The 24,414-nt window shown below is 44.6% G+C and overlaps 2 protein-coding genes across 2 annotated transcripts in view; one reads left to right on the plus strand and one right to left on the minus strand.

Annotated features, from left to right (window-relative positions):
- The window catches only part of T265_09810 (hypothetical protein), a gene marked incomplete at both ends in the record, with an annotated part of 42,362 nt that extends 32,285 nt beyond the window's left edge, over positions 1-10,077 (plus strand). Inside the window, 2 exons of the mRNA XM_009175993.1 lie at positions 1,988-2,278; positions 10,005-10,077. Of these exons, the coding sequence (XP_009174257.1) occupies positions 1,988-2,278; positions 10,005-10,077 (364 nt within the window). The remainder of the gene's footprint in view (positions 1-1,987; positions 2,279-10,004) is intronic.
- A 1,402-nt stretch (positions 10,078-11,479) lies between these two features.
- On the minus strand, positions 11,480-23,763 carry T265_09811 (hypothetical protein; the record flags this gene model as incomplete). The annotated part of the gene is made up of 7 exons (XM_009175994.1): positions 11,480-12,734; positions 12,821-13,104; positions 13,964-14,212; positions 17,153-17,309; positions 17,348-17,536; positions 17,570-18,072; positions 23,664-23,763. The coding sequence occupies 7 exons, from the start codon at positions 23,704-23,706 to the stop codon at positions 12,642-12,644; spliced, it is 1,518 nt and encodes a 505-aa protein (XP_009174258.1).
- Positions 23,764-24,414: the final 651 nt, after the last annotated feature.

Consider the following 24,414-nt stretch of genomic DNA (forward strand, 5'->3'; position numbering starts at 1 on the left):
CAGAAGCTTCCTTACCAAAAGTGGTGTCAGATAACGGTGTTCACTCTTTCCATTTTTGTTCAACTTCGTCATTGATGAAATAATGAGGTGAACGCTGAAGGGTCTTCAAAACCCCAGTGTTCAAAATGTTGCTGGCGAGAACCTTGTCGATCTGGTGTACGCAGATGACATCGCCCTCATCTTTGAAGACCATAGAGAAGCACAAGCCCTGTTTAATAAACTGATCGCCATCATACCATCTTTTGGCATGCGCCTTACACCTTCAAAGTGCAAAGTCATGCTTCAGATTATGCAGCCTACGAACTTATCCCTCACAATTCAAGGAGAATCATTGGAGGTTGTGGAAAATTTTTACGTAACTCGTTATTTGTACTAATTCTGACAGAAATGTGTCTGATAAAATGAGTGTGAGAGTCTGAAGGCTCGAATCACCGCTAATTTGCGTCACTTGTGGTGTCAAAAAGACATATTACCAGATCTTAAGGGCTGCAAGCTATAGTAAGGGCTTTTTTGTTGTATGAGCGCGAGACCTGGCCTCTGCGGACAGTTGATGTGAGACACCTTCAGGTATTTGACCACCGGCACCTCAGAAGCGTGGCTAGTTTTGGATGGCGTCAGCGTGTTAGTGACGAGGTGATTGGAAAACGGGTATTTGTTTGTTCGGCAGGTACTTCAATCGAAGAGAACATCTAGCATCAGTGACTACGATGGCTCGGTCATGTACTATGCATACCGAAGCACCGTCTTCCGAGACGAGTGTTGTTCTCCGTGCCTCTTTCATAATGGTGCCAACCGCGAGATGGACAACACATGTTTTGACGGAAGGGCGTGAAAGAGAGCACGAAGAGTTTGGGTGTTGTTGGTGTTGCACACCTTCCAGGATGGGGTCTCCGTGACCCCACCTGTGCTTGGCTGGAGGCATTGCAAGAAATGTCGGCTAATCGATGTCAGTGACGTCCATGCTGTCAGTTTCTTCCAAGATTGTCTGATTGAGCGCTTGAAGGTATAGGCACCTCAGAACGCTTGACACAGGAGAATCCAATAAACATCCTGAAGTAGCCTTGTGAGCCGAAGTATCAGCTTTTGCATTGAATATCTTAATGAGTTTGGTGGCTTTTCACGATTCGAAGGAAGAAAGCAAGATTTGATGATGATGAAGGAAAGTAGCTGTCACATATGTTGGGGCGCTGAATCTCCATCACCTTCCGGTTTTCGTTACAATGGCACTGCATCGATACACACCGCGTACCTCAGAAAATAATGGCAATTATATATTATCTGTTTATTGTTTTTACAGACTTGCAGTCTGGGTATGAATCTCTCGGGATATATCTGGGAAATTAATTCAACAAGAATCGGATAAATGACGACAGAAACCAGTAGTTTGTAGAAAAATTAAATAGGGACCACCCGATAAATCAAAACGGTGAAGAACTTCTCGCTTCCTTCTACACTTCACTTTTCTCCACCTAGCTTGTCCTCGTCATAATAGCATTTCACATCGTCCTAGCATGTTTGCTATTTTCCACAGGATTGGCGTATTTAGTCGCAAAAATTCCCTTGAAATTAGAAAGAGGATTGAGCCTGCTTAGACTTCTCTAGAATATAGGGATCCATATGTGATTGGGAGTGGATATATTGGGGAATAACATATAGATGAAGCAGAATTGAGACTAAGATCCTGAAACGGATCGGTTTTGTTTCGTACTAGCAATAGAAAACAGGCGCTGAGTATACCAACAGTTAGTGTGGCAGACCAATCCTAACTTGAACGGCCTTCAAGGCTTTTAAAGGAATAGACAAAAAGTAACGGAGTTTCTCGTTAGCTGACCTCACATGCTGTATATGTTCGCCACGTGAACACAATATTTTATTCTCAGTGTCCCCCCTTAGTATGAACCTAAACTGCCACCAGGAATCGAAAATGGTTCTTTCAAGCATCTTGCATCCGTATAAGCAATGCGTTTTACCCCATGTATGATTCCAGCCTTTACTCTGCCGGTCGGAGATCAGCCTCAAGTTATTTGAAAATGCCATTCGGAACGAAAAGAACAAGACCTCCTATGAAGAATTGCGAAATTCTGACAGCCGTCAATTCGTCAGATGATCTGATGGAGTTAAACATCAATCAGTCAAATAGCTGTCAGCCGGATGATTCATTTTCGGTAGTTGCCCAAGCGGGACTGTCATCTTCGGTTCATTTAACACAAGAAGGTGAAGCTACTTACATTGAGTCAAATGAACAATTTGCATCGGGGAGAAAGAAGTCCCTAGCGCGGTGAGTGCATGGGATTATCGCTTGTCTTATATTTATTCCCAATGATGATACCGCTGTGTTCAAATATTTTGATCGCTTTTCCCCGGTTTCCGGCGAATGATGGTTATACTGAGGTTTCGCAGTAAATGAGACATGAGTTGCACCGATGGCTTTACGCGGTCCATAAAAATGTCGCAAGGATAGTCCTTTTTGTCTAATTTCCCCTACTGGATCACAGAGCGCGACAGAAGTCTGCAAGCTACACACCAAGTGGCCATACGCAACAGGATTTGTGATTAGTAAAACACACTCATGTTCAAACCGATTTGGTTTTGCGGGGGATTCACCTGATATTCAGCCGAATAGCTGCTTTATTGTTGTTGGTGGCAAACACCTTCAAAATCGGTGGCAGGGTGCTGTTGGATGAGACTGGGGCAGTACACATCCTTAGCAATGCCATGAATCGATTCACGGACACCTATTTGACATATGCGACCGTTGGGTTAATACTATTCCTCCAGTATAAGCTGAACACTTTTGAAGTATGACATTCGAACAGACCAGTAGGTCCACACTTAATTTTAGGCTGGCTTTTGAGTGCCAAAGATTACGAGTTAGGTTTAAAAATACCTCAACTGTGGCATGATTGACATCAAGGCAGAAAATACCGTGGTGGCAGTGTGAAGACATCTTAAAAAATTAAGAAAATTTTATTTATTGCACTGAAGAAGCACAAAAATTCTGCAAACAGAACAACAGCCTGCATTAAAGGTATACATAGGCGACCAACAAATTTGAGATCAACGAATGCCCGTTTCAATCGACTTGAGTTTTACCTACAGCGACTGATTTCAGTTTGATTGCACTGCTGAACAAATAATGATTACAAATAATACTGCAGAAATTATGATTTTTTAACCCCAATAGATAGGAAAAACTCTGAATGAAACCGTTGTCGTCCGACAGCTTTTGCCGGTTTTTAATGTACTGATAGTACATGAATAAACCGAATTTTGTTCTATTCTATTTCAGCTGGCTACGTCTCCCCAATCGTTTACTCAAGCATTAGAACCGAACCAAATGCAATTGTTTGCATGTAATGCCATCACCACCGAAAATCTCATGACAAAGTAATGTTTCATGTCATCAAGGTGAGCATGCATCTAACCTGAATGAGAGTTCGAGGGCTTCATCACCGAAGGGGGAACATTATCCACACAACCTAATTTACTACGATTCCGCGCAAAAGAAATACTATGAATATTCTTAATGGGAACTTTATGGCTGAGCACATAAGTGATGACATCACGTAGATACAGCTAGTCCATAAGCATCACTCGGCTTTCGACTCAGAGGCCTGTAGCTAAATATGGCTTGATCCGGGGTAAACACGAGGACTATTTCATGCATGAGGGCAGTGCCAAGTGAAATTCCTGTTCAACTGGCAAAATCCAGTGCTATATGTGTATCCAATTTTAGCGAATGATTTCACCCCAAGTATGAACTAGTGTCATGAAGTAGTAATGGTTGACAGAGGTCAACGTTGAGAAGCGTAATGTTGAAGACTGTTGGCAACTGTTGTGGTATCTGCTTTCTATGCGTCATGAATTTATTCGCGTGAACGATATTTTACCCACAAATACACACAACAAATTGGTCGATAGTATTTCTGGGGTTGAATTTCATCCGAGCAATTCAGTTTCGTCCATTTTACGAACGATGTTGCTCGTGAAAAAACAGTAGAATAAAACCGGAAGGTGGACATTACTGGGAAGTTTACAGTGGGATGGCGGACTGATGAAATCTGGCCGGACGCATGGACAGCTGAACCTCGCAGAGCATAGGATAACTCCCAATAAGTGGTAGGGAAAGCCAAACGCAAAACAGATGCGCTTGGTCAGTCTGTGCTTGGTTTCCCTTGACATAATGTCGGGTACTGAACTACGCACGAGAAAGTATCAGCCTTTACTTGTCAGTAGAACCAGAATGACTGCAGCCAATCAATTACAATTTCTTCCAACACTTTTTATGCATGTGAATATCACAAATCACCCTATGGACGTCCCAGTGGTCACAGCATATAGTAAAATATGGTTGTAAAATAATATTAAAATAATCAATCATCCGTAACACCCTTTCGGTGCCTTTCTGCCATGCCACCCGAAGGAGACAAAAGGGCTAGAATACTACCAGTTGCCCAAGATGCGCTTGGTCAGTCTGTGCTTGGTTTCCCTTGACATAATGTCGGGTACTGAACTACGCACGAGAAAGTATCAGCCTTTACTTGTCAGTAGAACCAGAATGACTGCAGCCAATCAATTACAATTTCTTCCAACACTTTTTATGCATGTGAATATCACAAATCACCCTATGGACGTCCCAGTGGTCACAGCATATAGTAAAATATGGTTGTAAAATAATATTAAAATAATCAATCATCCGTAACACCCTTTCGGTGCCTTTCTGCCATGCCACCCGAAGGAGACAAAAGGGCTAGAATACTACCAAGTTGCCCAAGCATAGACAGGAGAAGTCGAGATGCAGGGGTCGGGTTCGAACCACGGACCTTCCGGTCAGTAAATTCGCGCTTTAACCACTTGAAGCATCTCACCGGTATTGGGTGCACAATGCCATGAGTCCGTGAACGAAACCATCTAACTCATAAGAGTGGCTCGAACAGTATTGAATGTCGTCTGGATGGTGTGCCAACTGTATGAAGACTTGAGAAAATTGGATAACGCGTTGTAGTTCCGCCAAATGTGTTGGTTAGACAGCTGAGAAGTCAGAGAATCGCAGTCGGGGCGCCTGCGTATGTAACAGTCACAGCCGAATCCCAAAACTAAATGATATTGAATGTGGAGATTTGTTGTTATATAAGGTGAACCGATTTGTCTGACATTGAGCCATCGGTGAGTGGTTCAAGGGAGTTTCAGCTTAGGTGGAATTGAGGCTCCATGACAGCTAAACAAGATTGAGGATGCGGTCTGTAGGACGTCCTCCCGAAAACTTGATCCGAATAAAGGGAATTTCATTTGGCCTCGTCGGGAGACTCAACAGTGTCCGATGAATTTCCCTTTTTAGATATTGTTTAACCAAACACACTGCACAGACGGTCCCATATTTCAACCGGTACGATATTCGAGATATCGCTATATATCTCGACGGAGTACTATTCACAAGGTCACTGAAGACTCTTCCATTCTTTCGCTCTCCTTGGGGCTCATCCTGTGGGCGCAGTTCCCGAGTTTCAGCCAACCTTATATTTTACCTGAACCCAAATTAACCTGAATTTGCGGAACACAGTCATCTGAAAGTTAACTGATTTTAACGGTAAACACTATAACTCCATGTGAAACTCTCGTTTATATATAACTGCACCTCGCGAACTGCGTTTAATTTCGGTCCAGGTAGAATATAAGGATGATGGAAGTTCGGGGACTGTGCCTAATTGACGAGCCCCAAGAAAGGCAGAAACGGTCGCGGACTGTCGGAGACCGTCAAGAAAGAAAACTTTACTCATATGATGCATCAATGTAAAGTTTACATGCTCTTTGTAATATGTATTTTCAGTACGAGGTGGGCAAAAACATACGTATATTGTAACTAGCCATTTACTTACCTGGAGTCGCCTGTAGGATCTCAAATTAATTAAATACATTCAAGAATAACTCTCGATTCATTCAGTTTGACAAATTGCATTAAATATACCTGAAGAAAAAGCTCAGGCGTTTAAGTTCTGCGACCGGGCTGTTAGCCAAACAGTATCTCTTGACCAGTCCACTAATTTCCGAATGTTTCACCCAGATGTTTGGGAGCACTTTCAGTGTGGTATGGTGAAACCTCATCTTCTTTAAGCTAGTAAACGCTGGTGGAACTCATCTCCTCTAACTAGGTATTAAACATATATGCAGGCTTATTGTCGTTGCGGCTGCTCCTCCGATGCATTATCACTGACCCTACTCGTTGTCCCAATGCCAAATAACCCGAGTCTCTAAAGCTTGCATGCGCTTCACACCATCCAGACAAATTTCGCTACCGTCCGACTGAGTTCCAACGCGCCGAACCACAATGGGCTTGTCGCTCGTGGGGTCTTGCGTGCAACACCGCGTCTCAATAAAAGCCGAAGCCACCAAGCTATCCATAGTTGTGTCTGTCTACTTTGGGATTGGGTTGCATACACCGGCTTTTTGTGTGGAGATAACTTTCCTTACTAATGAAATATGGTGATGAATTGTGCCTCTATAGGTGTGGGACACTGCAGTCAGTTTTTACGTGAATTTCTAATTTCAATCACACGTATATTTTTAGAGCTTCCACATCTCACTAACTAGAATCATTGCCGTTGGCTACCGTACTTGCGACAAAATTGATATTGTGCAATCCTACACAATAATTGAACCACGAAAATGATGTGCAAAGCTTTACGTGACCGCTTTATTCAGTCATAAAAATCAGAATATTTCTTTGGATTTTAAACTGGATAAAGTATTTTTATTGGCGTTTCGTATTAAAATAGTCAGGATGAGACCATACTTTGCCAGTGTAACTGGTTGCTGGACCAGCCGGTTGCGACTGTCCTGGTTCTGAGGCATTCATTAAGTAACCGACCCTACACAGTTCGCTGTTACCACACACTGTGACACTCTTCGGTCAACTGAGACGACCAGACAAGCTGACTATACCTTTTATTAATTGCGCTCCTGAGCTCTTCTGACTCGAGGTGTCATGTTCCTGCGGTTGTGGATCAAACTGAGAAATGTGTTGGACAATGAGATGCAAACGACAGCTACTTTCGCACCTGACACCCAACGCACTTAGATACCACAAGCTAGTGACCTGATCAACGAACAGCAGTGGATTGTATGGGTCCCATGATCGTGATAATGTTGATGTGATAAGCCATTCATTCAGTGTGGAGGCGAGATGGCTCAGTGGTTAGAGCGCAAATTTACTGACTGGAAGGTTCGTTCTTCGAACCTGACCTCCGCCTCTCGACCTCCCTGTCTAGGTTTTGGCAAGCCGCCAGTATCCCACCCCTTGTGCTTCCTTCTGGTAACATGGCAGTTAGACACCGAAAGAGTGCTACAGCTGGATGAGTAGTATTATTATTTATTTATTTATTCGGCATACAGTCCGGTCGGAGTATACAACACGGTAGCATTAACTCATCGAGGAAGATAGTACCAAACTTCAAGCAGGCAAAAACGCTGGCAGTTGGAACACCCAACTGTACATAGAGCTGAAAACATGTTAAAAATACCGAACTGCACAGTTGTAGTAGATCGATCCCTCTGGACCGTTTCGGATAGTCGCAGATTCTTCTCCAAGCTTTTGACTATTACCAACCAAGACAAAGGATACGTCTCCAGTGATCGTGAAACTCTAGAGAGGTCATCACCTTATGCATTGTGTCTGATTTTGTGGATTGTAATGTCATTAGGTCGCTCAAAGGGTGCGTGGAGACTAACACCTTTAACGTTAAACCACTGGAACTGGTATGGCTGCCGGGCTACACATATTGATGCAGATAGATGGGCTGCAAGTAAGTAAAGCCTACGAATGATAGACGCACTATACAAGAGAGCTACTGACAGTTCGAGTGCATAAACTACGGCGCGCCCATTGGTGTAATAGTGGGACCATATAGAACCATGAGTCTTCCAGAGAACTAAGATGATCAGGAGTGCATCCGCTGCAGCGCCACCCTGAACAATCAGATTTAGAACACCGTTCATGATTGTCAACGCGGCAAACCTTACCCCTTCTTGTTATAAGGTAAAACTGGGTGTCATTCGTTTGTCTTCCTAGCATTGTTATTCCAATGCGCAGTAAAGCAAATTGGTACATGACCATTCAAATATCTTCGAAACAACTAGATAACCGTCCAGCAAGTGCCGACTGCATCATACTTAATGGATGGATCGGTCAACCTGATGAAATTCCTTCGTATCATAACGGCACAAGAACGAGTCTATTGGGACTAGGCCAGTAGTTGCTTCAAAACATGGAGACGAATAGCTTCCCCTCGGATAAAATTAGGCTCATGGAATTTCGGGACTGTCTGAGAGCACCAAAACACCTGGATAGCACCGCAAATAATGTTTAAGCGTTGTTCTCAGTTTATGTAGTCCAAAAAGAGCATTTTTGCTTGTCAACCCGAAACGGCCGAATACATGAAGACGCATTCAGGCCTTGTGTATCAAACTCTCCTAAAACAACTCCATGAAGGACATTTTCGACGGTGTTATGAAACGATGCATGTTTCATCGGATTCCATGTAGAGTTGTAACCAAGACCCCTCGAAACTTCACGAAAATCACAGACATACCACAGATTATGCTCAATTTCAGTGGCTGTGTCAAATGATGTGACGCTTTTCCAGCGTCCAAACAGTGATTACTCAACATTTTCGGAGTCATAATCCGCCGTAACCATAACAAACAGTTAGACGATTGGCGAGCGAAACCACCCGAACGTAAATTATCACACCTGGCCAGAACTAACGTGAACGTGAAAGTGTACACCTCGAGAGGTTGCTTGTTTATTCACCTAACGTTTTCTCCTGTAGTTTCTGTATTCGTTAACTGGTTACGTTATCCTTTCTGCCAACGCCGCTCCCCTTAAGTTAGGTCCAAGCGCACTTTATTGGTTCTGTACATGACTTTGCCCATGTGACGTTTCTACGGAAAGTACTTTGTTGTTTGTGAGTTCAGAGGTGTGTACTTGACCAAAAGGTTTCTTTAGGGATTTCATCCTGCTCGTGGTCAGTCTACGCCGAAAGGTCAAGTAGTGCGTGGCGGCTTCAGCCTTGCCGGGAATCTTTGTTAGCGCGCATCTGAGTGACCTCAGATATGCAACATCCCGATCACCAGCTGATAGTTACATCGTTTACCAATAGATATCTGATTAGCGATGCGATTATCTCACACCTAGGCGGAATACAGCGCCCCTGATCTTTCACTAATACGTTAATTCTCCTGAGCGAACATTTCTGGCAGATAAATGTTACAGAGAATCTTGCGTTGAGGCTTTTATCATTCTCGTTAACTGCCAACCACGGAACGGTCATCAAGCAGAAGCCAGATCCGAGTGATCCCATGTCGTTCCCATTTTAATAGCATTGTGCACAGTCTGCTTTTTTATAGAGAAACCACGCTTTAAATGGGAAAACCAGGAATCCGGTACAAGTACTTCAAGAAACAGTAGAAGCCACCAGTGTATTGATTTTATTCGTGTTAAAAATGCGCTGATTGGCTATAGATTAAAGCGAAGAAACCAGCAGTTAGAAAGAAATGAACTGTTTTCATTCAAACACTCCTCTGCGTTTCCTGGAACCAATAAAAGCTTTTACACTTTCCGAAACAGCGAGAATTTCACTCCGGAATTACGTTTGTTAGCTAATTGAGATACTCATCGTAATCCGGCAATTTTTCCTTGACAAATAAGAGAAGTCTCCGTATTATTCGGAAAAATTTATTTCGGGTCAACAAGTCATTCTGCCTTCGGAGTCGCCGTATAGGTATAGGAAATACAGCGTGACATGGACAATGAAGACAAGGGCTTTCTCGAAAGGGCCACTTATCATCCAAGTCACTCAGCTGCTCGACGTCCATCCAAGAAAACCCGTAGTACCATCTCAGGCGTTGCACTTTTGTTAACATTTGAACAAAAAACTTCCGGTTGAGATTTGTTTTAACTCTGTGCATCCTAATACTGACCATATTCATCGCGATCTTCTGTTCCACAGAATCGGACTCGAACCTCAATCCAATATCTCCATCTACTTCTCATGCGTAATTGCTCGTCCACGCGGAAAATAAAGATATTTTGTTAGGTAGGATTTGTTTTGATTTAAGTGGGGCTGAAATACCATACGGAACCAGAAATCTACCCCATCGTAGGAACCTGCAAACCCGAATGTAATGGATAGCAAAAAGTGGCTATAATGCCATCCAACCTATAATTATTCTGACAAGCCTCACAAACAGTAACAAAATAGTGGTAAGCAAACGCGTCATGATGATCGAGACATCTTGGAAATGAAAACTGATGCGCTACAAAATGAAGCTCGAACGCGGGTGAACGCCCAAAAGAAATATGACCAACTAGACAAGAATACCTCAGAGTGGCACTCTGAGAAATACAAATCCGTAATTGAGTAGCAGTGGACGAAATGGCAATGCACACAACGTTGAAATTATGGGGACCGTTTTTTCCACAATCTCAGTTGCAACTAGAAAACACAGGGACCATTAAGTCTCAACCTCAATCCCTGGAATGCACCTTGATGGAGACGAAAATGCAAGTTCACAGCCAAACTTTTGATTGCCCCGTTGTACAAGTCGCCTATGAAAAGGATTCTACGGTTTTCAAAGGTTGAGCACTATCTGTTCCCCTCGGCCCCGAATTATTTTTTCAAGAGCTGTTCGCCATCCCATTCACTGTTCTTCCAGTACCCCCCCCCCCCAATTGATCAGCTTAGGAGAACCGTTCCACTCAATACCCAGCATGGTTTAACAGAAGTGTCTGTCGCTTGTATTTAAGGTTTCGGTGTAGAATGAACAGACCTCCCGGCTATCTAGCCCGACTTTTGTCAAAAGCTGGAGGACACAGGTAGTTTGCCACCTCCACCATACCGCTTTCAATCCCAAATCAACCAATGTCCCTATGACCGCATAAAGTAGGCAGCTGAGAACGAAATTTTCCCATCATCACGGGTGTTATCTCTGCTAGCATACTCCGGGGACTAACTGCACAGACCTTTGTAGCAGAACCGAACCCAAGTCAGATGTGGCTCCAACTAAACCAACTGCCGGTTGCTCGTGACACTAATTTTTCTGCGGTCGGTTCGCAGCTCAGGAACTAATGTTGTCAATTTACGCTTTCAGTGAAAGAGTGAGCGGTATCTACCTACCGATCGGATTAGCTTTCCAGTTCCATGCACAGTGCTCATCTGACATATATCGGCTAAGACCAATGCGCTGTGACGCTGAAGATGGACAGCCTGGGAAATCAAAGCAGTGGACCGCGTTCACAGCACAATGCAATATGAAAGTCTTATCACTCAGACAGTAAACCTTCCAGGATTTATTTGGCTTAGCCACAAAACCAGTACTAAGCCGGTTTCTGCCCTAACGCTTGAATACACAGATTCCTGGTTTGCGTTCGCATAGACTCCGAACTGCGTTCGAGTTCAATCCGACAAACACCTGGTTTTTCGGAGAAAATGTCATTTATTTTCAAGTTTAAATCGTTCTATGGGCCGGATCCAGACACAAATGTATGCTTCCCAGTTTGCTTATACATGCATCAAATCATAAAAAATGAAGCATGAATCAAGAGTTGGTTGAGCACACGAAAAAGTGGCGAAAAGTGCTGAAAAAAATCTCCTCTCGTAGATTCACCAAGCCAGTACTGAAAAAGGTGTAAACTTCACTGCTATCAAAAACATCGGGTGTAAAGTCGAAGTCCTGAACCAGTACATCCAGATGAAAACTAGCCATCTATACGGATCCATCAGCGCCATCTTCGCACATCTGTACGTAATTGACTGATCTAGGACAGTGACGTACGTCAAGTGCGCGTGTAACCGTTTGTACTCTTTTGGTACATTCCCTATCTTGATCACCGATGAAAAGGCAAATCGAGTTGGAAGGCAGGAGGTTGTCAACTAACAAGGAGAACAAACTGATCTAATGCAAAAAGTTCAAGACCAGAATCCTGCATTGATTACATAAGACACCGTTTTCCACGGCGTAAAAACCCTAATTGAGTCACTCAGTTTCGGCGCCCCTTTAGAGGCCACCTAACCCATGGAAAGCACAAGGACTGAAATGCTCCCAGGTCACTTCAGGCTAGACAAGGCCAATAGAGTGGCCATTGGCAAAGCATAACTACGGATCAGTGCTGAGTGCTCTGAGCCAAACTGAGTTTGATGACATAAAAATTTGCACACGGTCGCAAACCGATACTGTAGCTGCTGTAAAAAAAAGGCATGTCGAAGGGGACGACCGGAGCAGGAGGCTTCATGTGGATCTGACAAAACTCTAGAAACCCAATAATCGAGATGAACAAATTCAATGGCACAAGAGTATTGGAATACACAGGACAGCATTATCTGTACAAACCAGCACGGCACGTGCAGGCCGAAAGGAGTAAATGCAGATTTAAAAATTGAAAAAGCGAACTGAATCGTGAGAAATTACACCGTGTGCACACTACGGTAGGGTGTCTGACACTTTGTCGTAAACAACCGAAAGGGTAGGTTAAGTAGGGAGGGAGAATCCATAGAAAATACAGACTGACTTCGAAAATATGACAAACGCGTCGAATGAGCCAGTAGTATGCAGCCTAGAGGAGCAGGCATTTCTTCGCAAACAACGCATCACGCGTTGTTCTCCGACTCTACAACGCCATTTCTTTTTTGTCCGGCTGTTGTCTCCGTCCTTTCTGATGTTTTTGGCTTTGACTCAAACTGCTAAAAGTGAAGGCATAAGATGGTGTCAATGGCCAGAGAGAGAGATAACGTATATAGCATTGGCAGGGAAAAGAGCAAGACAATACCTTGTCACCGGCTGCATCGGTCCTCTTGCTCGTCTGGCTATCCTTAGTCGGTAGACTCAAGTCTTCATCATTGCGTGCACGTTTGGGCGTATCGCGATGACTTTGGACATCACGCGCTTTTCCAATTTTGGGTGCACCACTTCCCTCTTCCGGTTCATCATAAAACTCATTGTTTGGTTGGACGGCCTTGTCTGCTGCCATGATGGAAATCCGTCTATCCGGATCCGCATGATCTCTGGTCACCGCTTCTTGTTCTTCTATGTCAATGGCGTCGTTTGGTATGTCTGTCAAAAAGAACGTGCAAATGAGTCAGTGTAGGCGATTCACACATAGAAAAAAGCACCCTTCGCCGAGACATAAACAAGAACAGCGAAGACTGGCATAATCACGGACCTTTAAAGTCTAAACGAGGGAAATGAATAAATTAGGACTGAGATAGAGCTGCGGTAAGGAGCCCGTGATGCCAGGTTTGTGTTATGCAGGACGCAGTGAAATTATGACGGACACTTTGTGCCTGATGTGCGAGTCTTGACTGTGCTAGCGCCTACCGCACCTTGAAGAGCATTCAACATTGTTTGTCCTTTCTTCAGTTGTTGGTCTTTAGGCAAAATTTTACATACGTTGGGATTCATCTCATCTGACTGGCACTGCTGGTGGCACGAACTCGAATGAGACGTTTCTCTCTTTCTCTCATATTCTCCTGTTACCCTTTCGCATTCGTCGCTTGCATTCACTTTTTATGTTTGTGACCATGCTCTTCAAAAATAAACGATAATAGTCACTAAATAAGGTTGAGATAAATAGTGGTTTACCGCAAATATGCGCGGCACCCCGCAGATGCGTTGTGGACACAGACATCATTCGCAGTGCGTGTAGATGATAAGTAGAGCTAATTTTGAGATTCTACGCATGTCAAGTCCTGCACCTAAAATGTGAAAAATGTCCTTGAGATGATTATGCGGTCAGCGACCTTAAGCTGTTAGACAAGTCATGCGCCCAAACCTTCCATGCCCACCTGATGAATCCAAATAGGGAAGAAAGGCCCGGATGGCACGGAAAACCGACCACATCCCGGCAGAGAACTTTAATTCAGGGAACACTTGCAAAATGAATAAATGGAAACCAGTTCGGTGTTAATCGTACCTTGCATTTGTACACTTGGAGAATGTGGTATCATTCGAAGGTTTTCAAATAATTTCGCTTTGATATTGTCCAAATACTCCGGCGTGTTCTGGTTTGTCATGTTACTTGGACTGATGTGTAACTTGAAGTCAGGGCCGAAATACTCATAGTAATCATTGTACGGCAAATCATTCGGTATTTCGGTAGCCAGTGCGATCGAAGTCTCATAGGTCCAACACCTGGCAACGTTTCGTATCGTATACCCACCGCCTAAAACATCGGAAAGAGGGAGTAGCAAAGAGACAAGAAGCATTTTTGAAAAATCGATTGCTCTTCAGCTGTATTATGTAAATCGTGCTGAATGACTGCAAATGCTGGATTCAAGACCCATATGAAGTTAGGATAAGGAAACAGGTGCTGCTAAATCAACAAGGGCATGGTATAATTTCGTAAGTGAATGAACCCCACAAAGGCCATTGTCACGCAACGAGGTGTTCTCGTCTTTTTTGGCGGTCGTTCAATCAGAATAAGGGGGACGATGAATGGCGGTTTAAGATACGTCACGCAGTTTACTAAAGGGAGTGCGTTGGATACACAATGAAAAAAAACGAGAACGCTGTAGGGGTTGCCGTCAAATCCCGTCTACCAATACCGACCAGCGTGCACACATCAAGGCAGAGTAACGACACGGTACACAAACTGCATCCTAATGGACTGAGTAGCCCATGCTACAACCCACTGACCGATACTACTACACCACTACATTTAAGATACCGAAGCATAGGTGGTCAATTGTTACGCCCCTAAGAAAGGCCAGGCCATCACAAGGACCAGTTTTCAACCCCGAAAATTTTCCCATTAGAGTAGATGACTTCCTCCCTCATAAAGTCCAAGTCTAGAGAACGGCCATTCAACGAAGAGGCCAGCATCTTTCTTCTGGTAAAATAAAGCACCACCTCATAGAGAGTGCATCTAAGCGGTTTGGATTAACTCAACGCCATCATCACCATCATCTATACTCTGCTACTACTAATAACAAATAATCGTTCGGCTGTATCATGCTGTCAACGCCTAGCTGCCATGCCACCTGAGGGAAACATGAGGGCTGAGATACTGCCAGCTTGTCCGGGCGTAGACAGGAGCGGTCGAGATGCTGGGGTCGGATTCGAACCACGAACCCTCCTATCAATAAGTTCGCACCTTAACCACCAAGCTAGCTCTACTAATGGCTGTTTGACATGCAGGAGTCATTTTTATGTTTTCTGATCAGTATGTGCATATTTAATGAGGCTACATTTTCAGAGTGGTGATTCCGCCTTTCTTGGTCACTTCCTGTAAAGTGTTTAAGATAACAGTTCACGTGAGTCAAATTACGAGTCATGGTGCAACTTCTGCTCTTATTGCAACAGAACAGATAACAAACAGACCTTATCAATCCTAAGGTAAGCGCACAAGGCAAACCATTTGTCTATGATATCAATGTAACATTTGGTCGGGGCTACGACACTGCATGCTCCGCATGGACAATCAAAGCTGTACAGGGCTAGGTTGAATTGAGATTAGAAAGATACAACTTGATAGTGCTTTGCTCCGCATGCATCTTACGATGAAATTGCCTTTCCACAAATAATCGCTATCTGGCATTCGGCAATTAGCTACATGTCCTAGGATTTGCGGCAAATAAGCTTTAGCGAATTTGTCTAGTGTGAATTTCGAACACAGAAATCCTAAGTGCAATCTATGACTTATTGTATGCTTAGACCTGAAAAAAGAAAATGAACTAAACAACTGGATACACAAAACCAGCAGAGTTTATTACTCTGGCCGTATTCCTTTAGCACATTTCAGTCCATCTGACAATCATACACTGCAAACGCAGATGGGGGTAAATTTGGTTTATGGCGGACTCCATACAGTGTATACGAGCGAGAACAAATGGAGGGTGACTTCGATCTTCGGACTTATCTGTAGTAAAATACCGTCGAGTACTGCTTGAACCGAAACTAGCGGATGTTCATTTTCTTCAGAAACACTTCACATGGTTTGCATGTTACATGGCACCATCGAGGGTGCACAACTGCGAAAAATACTCAACCATCTTTGAGAGTAGGGCTGCGTTGAATTGAGCCCAGATCGCATACACTAGTTTGCAATAGAACCGAATAACACATGTCTCATTCGGAACTTCCTTCAGTTTCTTAGGTGACTACTAATTGGTGTGAAGTTGAATCATGGGCTCTGCAGGTATTTTGATGCACCACATGCATCCAGTCTTCTGTGTAAAGCGGAGCGCCATAGACTGTCTACCGGTTCCGAATTCGTAGAAGTAATGTGTGGTAGAGCTTGCAAAACCACCAAAAAACTTTTGGGAATACAGGGTGCTGGGCAATCTGTATCTCTGAGCATGAAAGACTATTCGGCTAAGACAAATCAGGCAGGAGTCATCCGGATGGGATGCAAAGCCGAACTAGAACACCTTATTTTCATTTGTAGATGATGAAATTAGTGACAAACCTCTGAATCTAACTTCAGTGCCATCTGAATTTAAGCACAGGACTTCTGAAGAATAACAATGTAACGCGGCCGCGATGAAGATGTGAAACTCAATTAAACGAATGTCTCATAGTCCATTGATGGGAAAGAAGAGAGGTGGCCAAGAAACCGTGTCAATGCCACTTTCCCACGTTTCCTTTATCGTCTGTCTCCCCAATATTTGCAGTAGCTGAATTCTGGCACGAAGTTGTGTTCTCACTGTGGTCTAGATTCTAACTGAAGATGTCTTGAATGAAGAATACGTTTGTAATATACTGCATCGAAAGCCACTACAACCACATTAGTTTATTACGGAGTCCATGAGGAAGATGTTGATGCCGATGTGACCCATAAATAACCTAAAAAATAAACAGACCTTCTGACGAAGGCATTTCCACCAGATTCTAAGGTTTTGATTTGTTCTGACTATGCACATATAATAATGATGTAGCCCAAGGAAAATATGTGTGTATGCATGTATGCAGGACTGGCTTTTTTCATCGGCCTCCTAAGGTATCCAAATTTCAACACCAATGAAGGCTATGGGGACTGGATACACACTGGTTCAAAATACAAAGTTATCATCAGGTGTATGGCATCTCAATAACGAATACGGAAACGATAAGGTGGTGAAAACAAGTTATGAGAGGACAGTAGAACAGGGAGAATGCCACTTACCACCAACCAGTAGTAGCGGAATGGGAAATGATCGGATGAATTCGACGCATTTTCCGTGACCCTTAAGGGTGAGATTGAAACATCCTAAGCGATCCCCACTAAGAGAGTCAGCACCGCACTGCAGCACAACTGCACCGGGACGGAAGTACTCCATTACCTGAAATGCATTTCCATCGAGGGAAACTGGAGCAATACCTTGGAGATAACCGGTTTGAAGCAACGTTCATAACATTCATCGTCCATTCCGTCACGCATTGGGAAGTTGAGGGCATAGTATTTCCCCCGACCAGCACCAATATCTTTGGAATCTCCCGTCCCAGGAAAATATTCGCCATACTTGTGAAAGCTGCACGTCATCACGCGATCCGTGGTATAGAAGGCCTCCTAAAAATTTAGAACAAAAACCAACAAGCTTACTTCAACACCATCACCATGATGAATGTCGATGTCGACGTACAGCACACGCTGGTGATACTTGAGTAACTCAAGAATACCCATGACAATATCATTGATGTAACAGAAGCCGGATGCTTCTGACTTCTTGGCATGGTGGAGACCGCCTCCCCAATTAATAGCAATATCCGTCTGCTGTTTATTCAACTTCACGGCTCCAGCAATAGAGCCCCCAGCTGACAGTTGACAAAATTCAAAAAGTCCATCAAACACAGGACAGTCCTCGCCAACATTGAAGCGTTGCATTTGTTTGTTGAATTCATGCATGTTGTCCGGACGAATGCTTTTCAAAAACTTGACATATTCGTCGCTGTGAAATTTCGTCATATCTTCACTGTAAGCCTTGGATGGCCTATACACTTCCATTTTGCGATAGAGACCATAGTTGAGCAGGAGGTTGTGGGTCATCCGTATACGATGAGGTTTCATTGGATGCCCTTGGCCATAATAGTAATTGCCGATATCCCCTAGGTGATAAAAAACAAAGCGAACGAAACTCAATAGACGAAAACCAAAGAGCGCTTCGAAAGGAAGTGAAATGCAAATGGCGGGCATGACCTTAACGGGAATAAGTAAACCATTTGACTTCATATGTCGTACGAAATTGATGCCCCGATAAATGAGCCCAGCGGCTTATGTGTTTACCATTGATGAGGAACCATACCTCTCAACTACCAACTAGCTCTACTACTTCAAAAAATCTGACATGAAGAACTAATCCCAGCATAGTTGCCATTGATCGTGGAGGGGAATGTTTCAGATACGTGATCAACGTAAGCAACTGTCGAGACTTACTTCGCTAGGAGACAGACCAACTAGTGTTGATTTCAAGTTAACAACGGATAGAAAATCGGCAGTTTATGATTGGCGAGAATCATTGAAACGGGGGGAAGATGGAGGGTGATGAATCCAGTTTCTTTCACGATAAGATAGTATCCTGGAAACTATAACCTCATTGGTGGAGCTTTGTCCCGAGGATATTGTGCACCACTGACTTACACCGGTCCCAGAGCACTCAACAGGTAATCAGGCCACCCCAGAATTAGGCGTACGCAGCTATTTCTACGTCCGCAAAAAATCCCATTTTATACCACACGTGAAGTCGATGAATTCTCCCTGACTTACCTGCAATTAGAATAAAAAACTTAGTAGTTCATACTATCATGGACAATCCATTGAAAACTACAAAAAGGTTTGGGACTGAGGGTAATCCTCAAAGAAACTACACGCTGCAACTGGCAACATCTACTTCAGATGTAACACCCTTTGAGTGCCCAGCTTCTATCTGGAGCACGAAGGCATATATATTGCCAGCTTGCCCAAGCAGAGATAATAGAACAGTCACATTTTCGGGGTTGGGTTTGAACCTCGAACCCTTAGTCATTAAGTTCGAGCCCTAACCACTGAGCTATCCCGAGTTCCAAATTCGTTCGACTGCAAATGGTGGTAAGTAGCCTCCGATTGTCGATGACCTTTCTCGATTTCTCTCTGGTTTTGCATACCATCATGGCAGTATCCCATGTCATGTATGACACAACTAACAATAATCTCGTGCCGTCATTTCAGCAGCTTACTTAGATTTCATTCACTTCACTTTGGAATGACCGCTACTCATTCGGGACGAGTTGGCCGCGCTGGCATAACAAATCAGCGTTGCCAACGCTTGGCATATGGAAGCACATAAACGATTAATCTTATGCCATATCGGTTCTCACGTGATGCCATCGGATGGCTCGCCTTATTGGCTGTTGCTGACGCCTCCCTCCTCTCTATTGCACACACTTTCCTCCCCCTTGCCATAGTCCATTATTAACTCTCTCCTCGTACGCCCAGAAGTTAGGACAGATGACTTCGTTTGTCCTGAATCTCCTTTGCAGGAAACATCTGGGTCATCCGGCGCCGACATCCTCATGCATCTCGGAATCCATCTTCAAGCCTCAACTCCCACTCTAGCCGGTTATTTATAATGTCTGGATTGATGTAAGCAGGGTAACAAGCAAGCAGTAAGACGTCCAGAGCAAGAAGATTCTACAGGTGACAAAGAAAATGGCGACTGAAGTCAAAATGACTGTTGGGTGTAGTTTTTTAAAAGGTCTCCAGAAAATTAAGGCAAGACCATGTATGTTAGCGTGACGGTACGGCAGTGAAACATCGGTGTTGGAAAAGATGTCATGCTGATGATGATGGTGATGATGTAGTGTGACAGACGAAGTCAACGCGCGAATCCAAAACGGCAGAAATGCTTTCGCCAATTTTCCGTCACGAAGAGACTGGACATTACCATGGTGTGACGGTTTGCGCACCTTAGCGACCCATTGAGCTATCCTGGGGGGTGTCCCCGCGACACTCGGTCTCTCATACCAAGTTGGTCAATTGGTGGGGGGTTGGCTCTCCTGGTCGGGGGTCGGAACATGTGGCGATTTGTTCCGTAGAAGTGGTAATGCATCTGCATTTCTCGCATAACACCGCTGCCTTGCGGTTAGGCTTTTGAGCCAAAGGCTTTAGTTGAGGGCCCTAAGCGTCCTCTTGTCTAGGTTTGAGCGTCCGGACAGTATCCCAGCCCATGTACAACCATGAACTGCACATATACAAATGAACTCATGCCACGTCGGTCGTTGTGTGGTGCCACCAGCCGGGTCACCTTATCTGCTGCATACAGCAAAGCGGGTATGCGAAAACAGGCTACAGCCGACGCCTCCCCTCTTTCTCTTTCACATACTTTTTCATCCCCCTCTCCGCACCTCATTAATAGCTCTCCTCTTATGGGTCCAGCACTTAGGACAGATGACTCCGTTCGTCGTGCATCGGTTTTGCGTGCAGTATCTGATCGTCACATGGCGCTGACATCCTCGTTCAGCTGCTGTAGCACCCTTCCGGTGCAAAACTGCCATGCCACCAGGAAGCACGAGGGCTGGGATACTGTCAGGTTGCCCAAGTCTAGACAGGGGAAGTCGAGAGGCAGAGGTCGGATTCGAACCATGGACCTTCTGGTGGGTAAATTCGCACCCTGACCATTTAAGCTATCTCGCCGACATCCTCAAGTATCCCCAAATCAATTTTCAAGGCTTGACACCCAGTCTATCTGGCCGCACTCAATGTGCGCACTCTGAAGCCAGCAGGACAAGCTGCTCTTGCTCTCAAACTGGACTCGCTTAGCATTGATGTATGCTGTCTCAGAAACGAGAATTCAAGATTCAAGCACAGTGATTGACTAACCGCTCCGTCAATCTCCACTCGCTTCCGGATGCGCACCTCTGGTGATCCGGAGGCTGCTGCGGCGGGATGCGCAGGGGTTGGTATCGTCCTAAGTCACCGGGCGGAAGTATCCTTGCTTGGATGGATACCTATTGATAGTCGCCTCTGTGCGGTTCGTCTGGCAACGTCGGTGGAATAGTATTGTCCACTTTTATTCTTTTCTTTACAATAAGGCTTTCAAATAAATCATGGAAGTGAAGCATCAGCGTTGAACGTTGATGTTATGCTGTCGATGATGATGATTTCGACAATCTGTGCTTCTTGTGGCCCGAAAAATGCACATCACGAAGCTCCATGAGACGCGTGTATCAGGCCGCAATACAGGCCGCATTACTGTACCGTTGCGAGACCTAGTCACTTTGAGTGGATGAACCGAAACTTCTTCAGGTTTTTTACTACCGATGTCTGGGAAATACAGTCGGAACCAGTTGGGACCAGCGGAGCAAAATGAGATTATTAGAATTGTAGGGTACTACACTTGATGAATGTTCCCAGCACTGCAAGTTGAGGCGATGAAGCCGTGTTACGCATGTCTAGCTACCATCTGCCAACAACAGCGCTGATTCCCGCATCTAATTTGAAGAGGCGGAAACTTAGAGGTGTACAGATGATGTAGCAGATGGGAATAAGGGAGGTTACGAAGTCTTGAACTAACGATACTGTCCATATTCCGTGTTTGGACACGCGTAACCCTTACAGTCTTTGGCTGGGGACAGTGAAAGTTACAGCAGCTAACCAATGTCATTGGCGTTCATGTTGTCGATTTCTGTCCAGATTGTCCGACTGATTGCTGGGGGATATGTGGTGTGTTAACCCTAGACCTACCTCGCTGTTCCATCTTTACCTAACACTATGGCACTCTGTTGAAATAAATTGACGTAGTTATGCGGTAGTGAGGTGAGTGTTCTTCCCTGGCGTTGCTGTCAATGATGGTGTGGATTTCCTCCTTAGTGCCCAACTTTGGGGCTGGCCGGACACTACGCTATGGGGTGGTTATAGAAAATGTACCTAGCACGGATCATTAACTTGCCGACGACTTTTTTGTTTTAGTTGCAGATCATCGGTCTGTGGCAGGTCTTCACTAGTCTCCGGTGTGTCTATTCCGCCCACGAACGCTTCAAGAACCTAGGTTTCCCCATCATCAGCACTCAAATCCGCCGAACCTAGGTCAGCCATTTATCCTGAAGGTCATGTTAAATATAGGGTCACAAACCCTCTGACGATACTCGCAAAAAAGTGGTACAACTATGGCACTGTGGGACGGAAGAGATAAATTTCTAAAGACCTATTTGTCTATCATCTGATCTATTTTACCTTACGATTGCGAAATCTAGTTACTGCATAACTCAGGCACTCGCAAGACGGACAGTCTCGACCGCTGGCGCAGTCGAGATGCCTCAACTGTTAAAAAAGATCATTCAGCTGTAGCACCCTTTCGGTGCCCAACTGCCATGCCTCCCGAAAGCGGAGAGTCGGAAGGTCGAGGTTGAAAGAGAGGTAGACGTCAGGTTTGAACCATGGACATTCCAGTCAGTAAATTCGCCTCCAACCACTTGGGCCATCTCGCTATGGTTAAGGCAACAGTTTACGGACTAGAAGGTTCGTGGTTCTAACCCAAACACAGCATCTCGAATGCTTCTGTCCGAACCTGGGCAACCTGGCAGTATCCCAACCCTCGTGCCTCCTGCTCGCATGGCGGCTAGGAACCTATAGGGTGTCATAGGTGAACAAATAACCCGAGAGAACGCCTTCAGGAACGTATTGTCGACGCCATGGAATCGACCGATTTAGACTACTCTGAATCCGCCAAAATACAGACGACTTCGAAGCTGTTTTCACTCTTAAGCAAAGCCCAGAATGGTGTCGCCGTCAAGGTGGTCAACTGAGTGGACACTGTTAAGACGGGTTTTGGATGTGTACACGCAGTTAATGACCTACACCGCTGGAGCCAACATTGTATGGATGTCCGGGAGAGTCTCGACGACGATTACCGCCCTTGGACAGTTGTAATTCGAGACATCCCGGAGGTTGGCCCATCCCTCCGCTGAATGTCGGAGGTAAAAAAAAGCTAACCGCGCAGGTTCCGGAAGGCATGAAAAACAAACAAGAACTTTACAGCTGACAAGACGCCGCGTGAAGCTTTGACACTGCAGTACCGACCCTAGTAATACCCTACTTCAGTAAGGTTAAGGTCAGCATGTTAATCAACAAACCCGAACGAGAGGGTTAGTCTTGCAGGTAAGCAGGCCCGTTGTGCAGGGAAAAATTCCACTAATTTATGGAGTAGAATTTCATGTTGTGGATGATTTCCACCATTGGAAGACCCAATGCAGCCCCATCAATCCTAGGTCCCCAGTCAAGGACCTCTGTTCGAATGGAACAAACATCAAAAATTGAATCCATGCCATCCACTTAATGACAGACCGTCTCAATAAAAAATTGCATATAACCCTTTGGCCTTTACTACATGATCCAGGTGAATCACCTTAAGGCCAGTTGGAGTAAACCATTTGGCCTTTATAACAATGTGAATATAATTTGATCATACCTGGTATGATCAAATTATATTCTCGAGCGACTGGGCTAACAAGACGCACGGCATAAAAAATACAAACGCTGTTGCCAATTATACAGGAGCAAGTGTATCACAGTGAGTGAATGCTACCGAAAGTGACTAGGCCATCAAAATTGAGCCACGTACAGGTGTTTGTTACAGAGAATAGGGAATCTACTCAATAACATAGAAAATCCACCTTGGCATCCCCCAAGCAGCAAGAACCCGGAAGCGTCGTGAAAAACTCACCATCGTAGTAGTAGCACACCTTTTTGTTGATTGGTGTGTCCATTTCCGAGGTATGCGTCCAGACTCAGAGGCGCTGGACGTCTGAGAGCGCGCAACCGTAGGATCGCCGATTAAAACAAGGTCGTGCATTAAAGTCTAATTCGAGTAACCATATTTCTTGAGTACTGAAAGCAACTCGCTTATGTTATCCCTTGCCTATTTCCCTACCCTGTTGTCATCCAATATTGAATCAAACAGTGCATTACAGTGCCTAAGCTAACCGCTGCTCATATCCACGTAACGGATTCACGGATTCACGGATTGATACACAGGATCGAGGCTTTTGCCCAAGTTTCCCGGGTCGGTTTTGTTCTTGTCGGTCAGTGGCTGTCGTTCACCTGAAAGGCACATGTGAAAAAAGGGTGTAGCACTGCTCTTTATGTTCTCAGCGCGGGGCAGTATGCTTGCCAGCGCGAGGATTCACATAATTAAGTGTCTAATAGTGCTTTAAATTGGGTTTTAGAAGGAGCGTGTACAACCGTCGGAGGAAGGTCATTCCACGCAGCTACTACCCGAAATGAAAAAATTTTGTATAATGAGTGTGTGTGCCCTGAGCTTGAAAATTTTCTTACTATGCCCCCGCCGGGTGTTTGCTGGGTCAACGGTAAAATACCTGTTTGCCAAGCTTTGTTCAAACAGGGCGTAAGTAAGAATTAGGTCCCCTCGGAGGCGACGGTACTCCAGGGGAAAGAGATCAAGCATCGCGAGACGC

Source organism: Opisthorchis viverrini (genome assembly GCF_000715545.1).
Source record: "Opisthorchis viverrini unplaced genomic scaffold opera_v5_306, whole genome shotgun sequence".
Taxonomy (NCBI): domain Eukaryota; kingdom Metazoa; phylum Platyhelminthes; class Trematoda; order Opisthorchiida; family Opisthorchiidae; genus Opisthorchis; species Opisthorchis viverrini.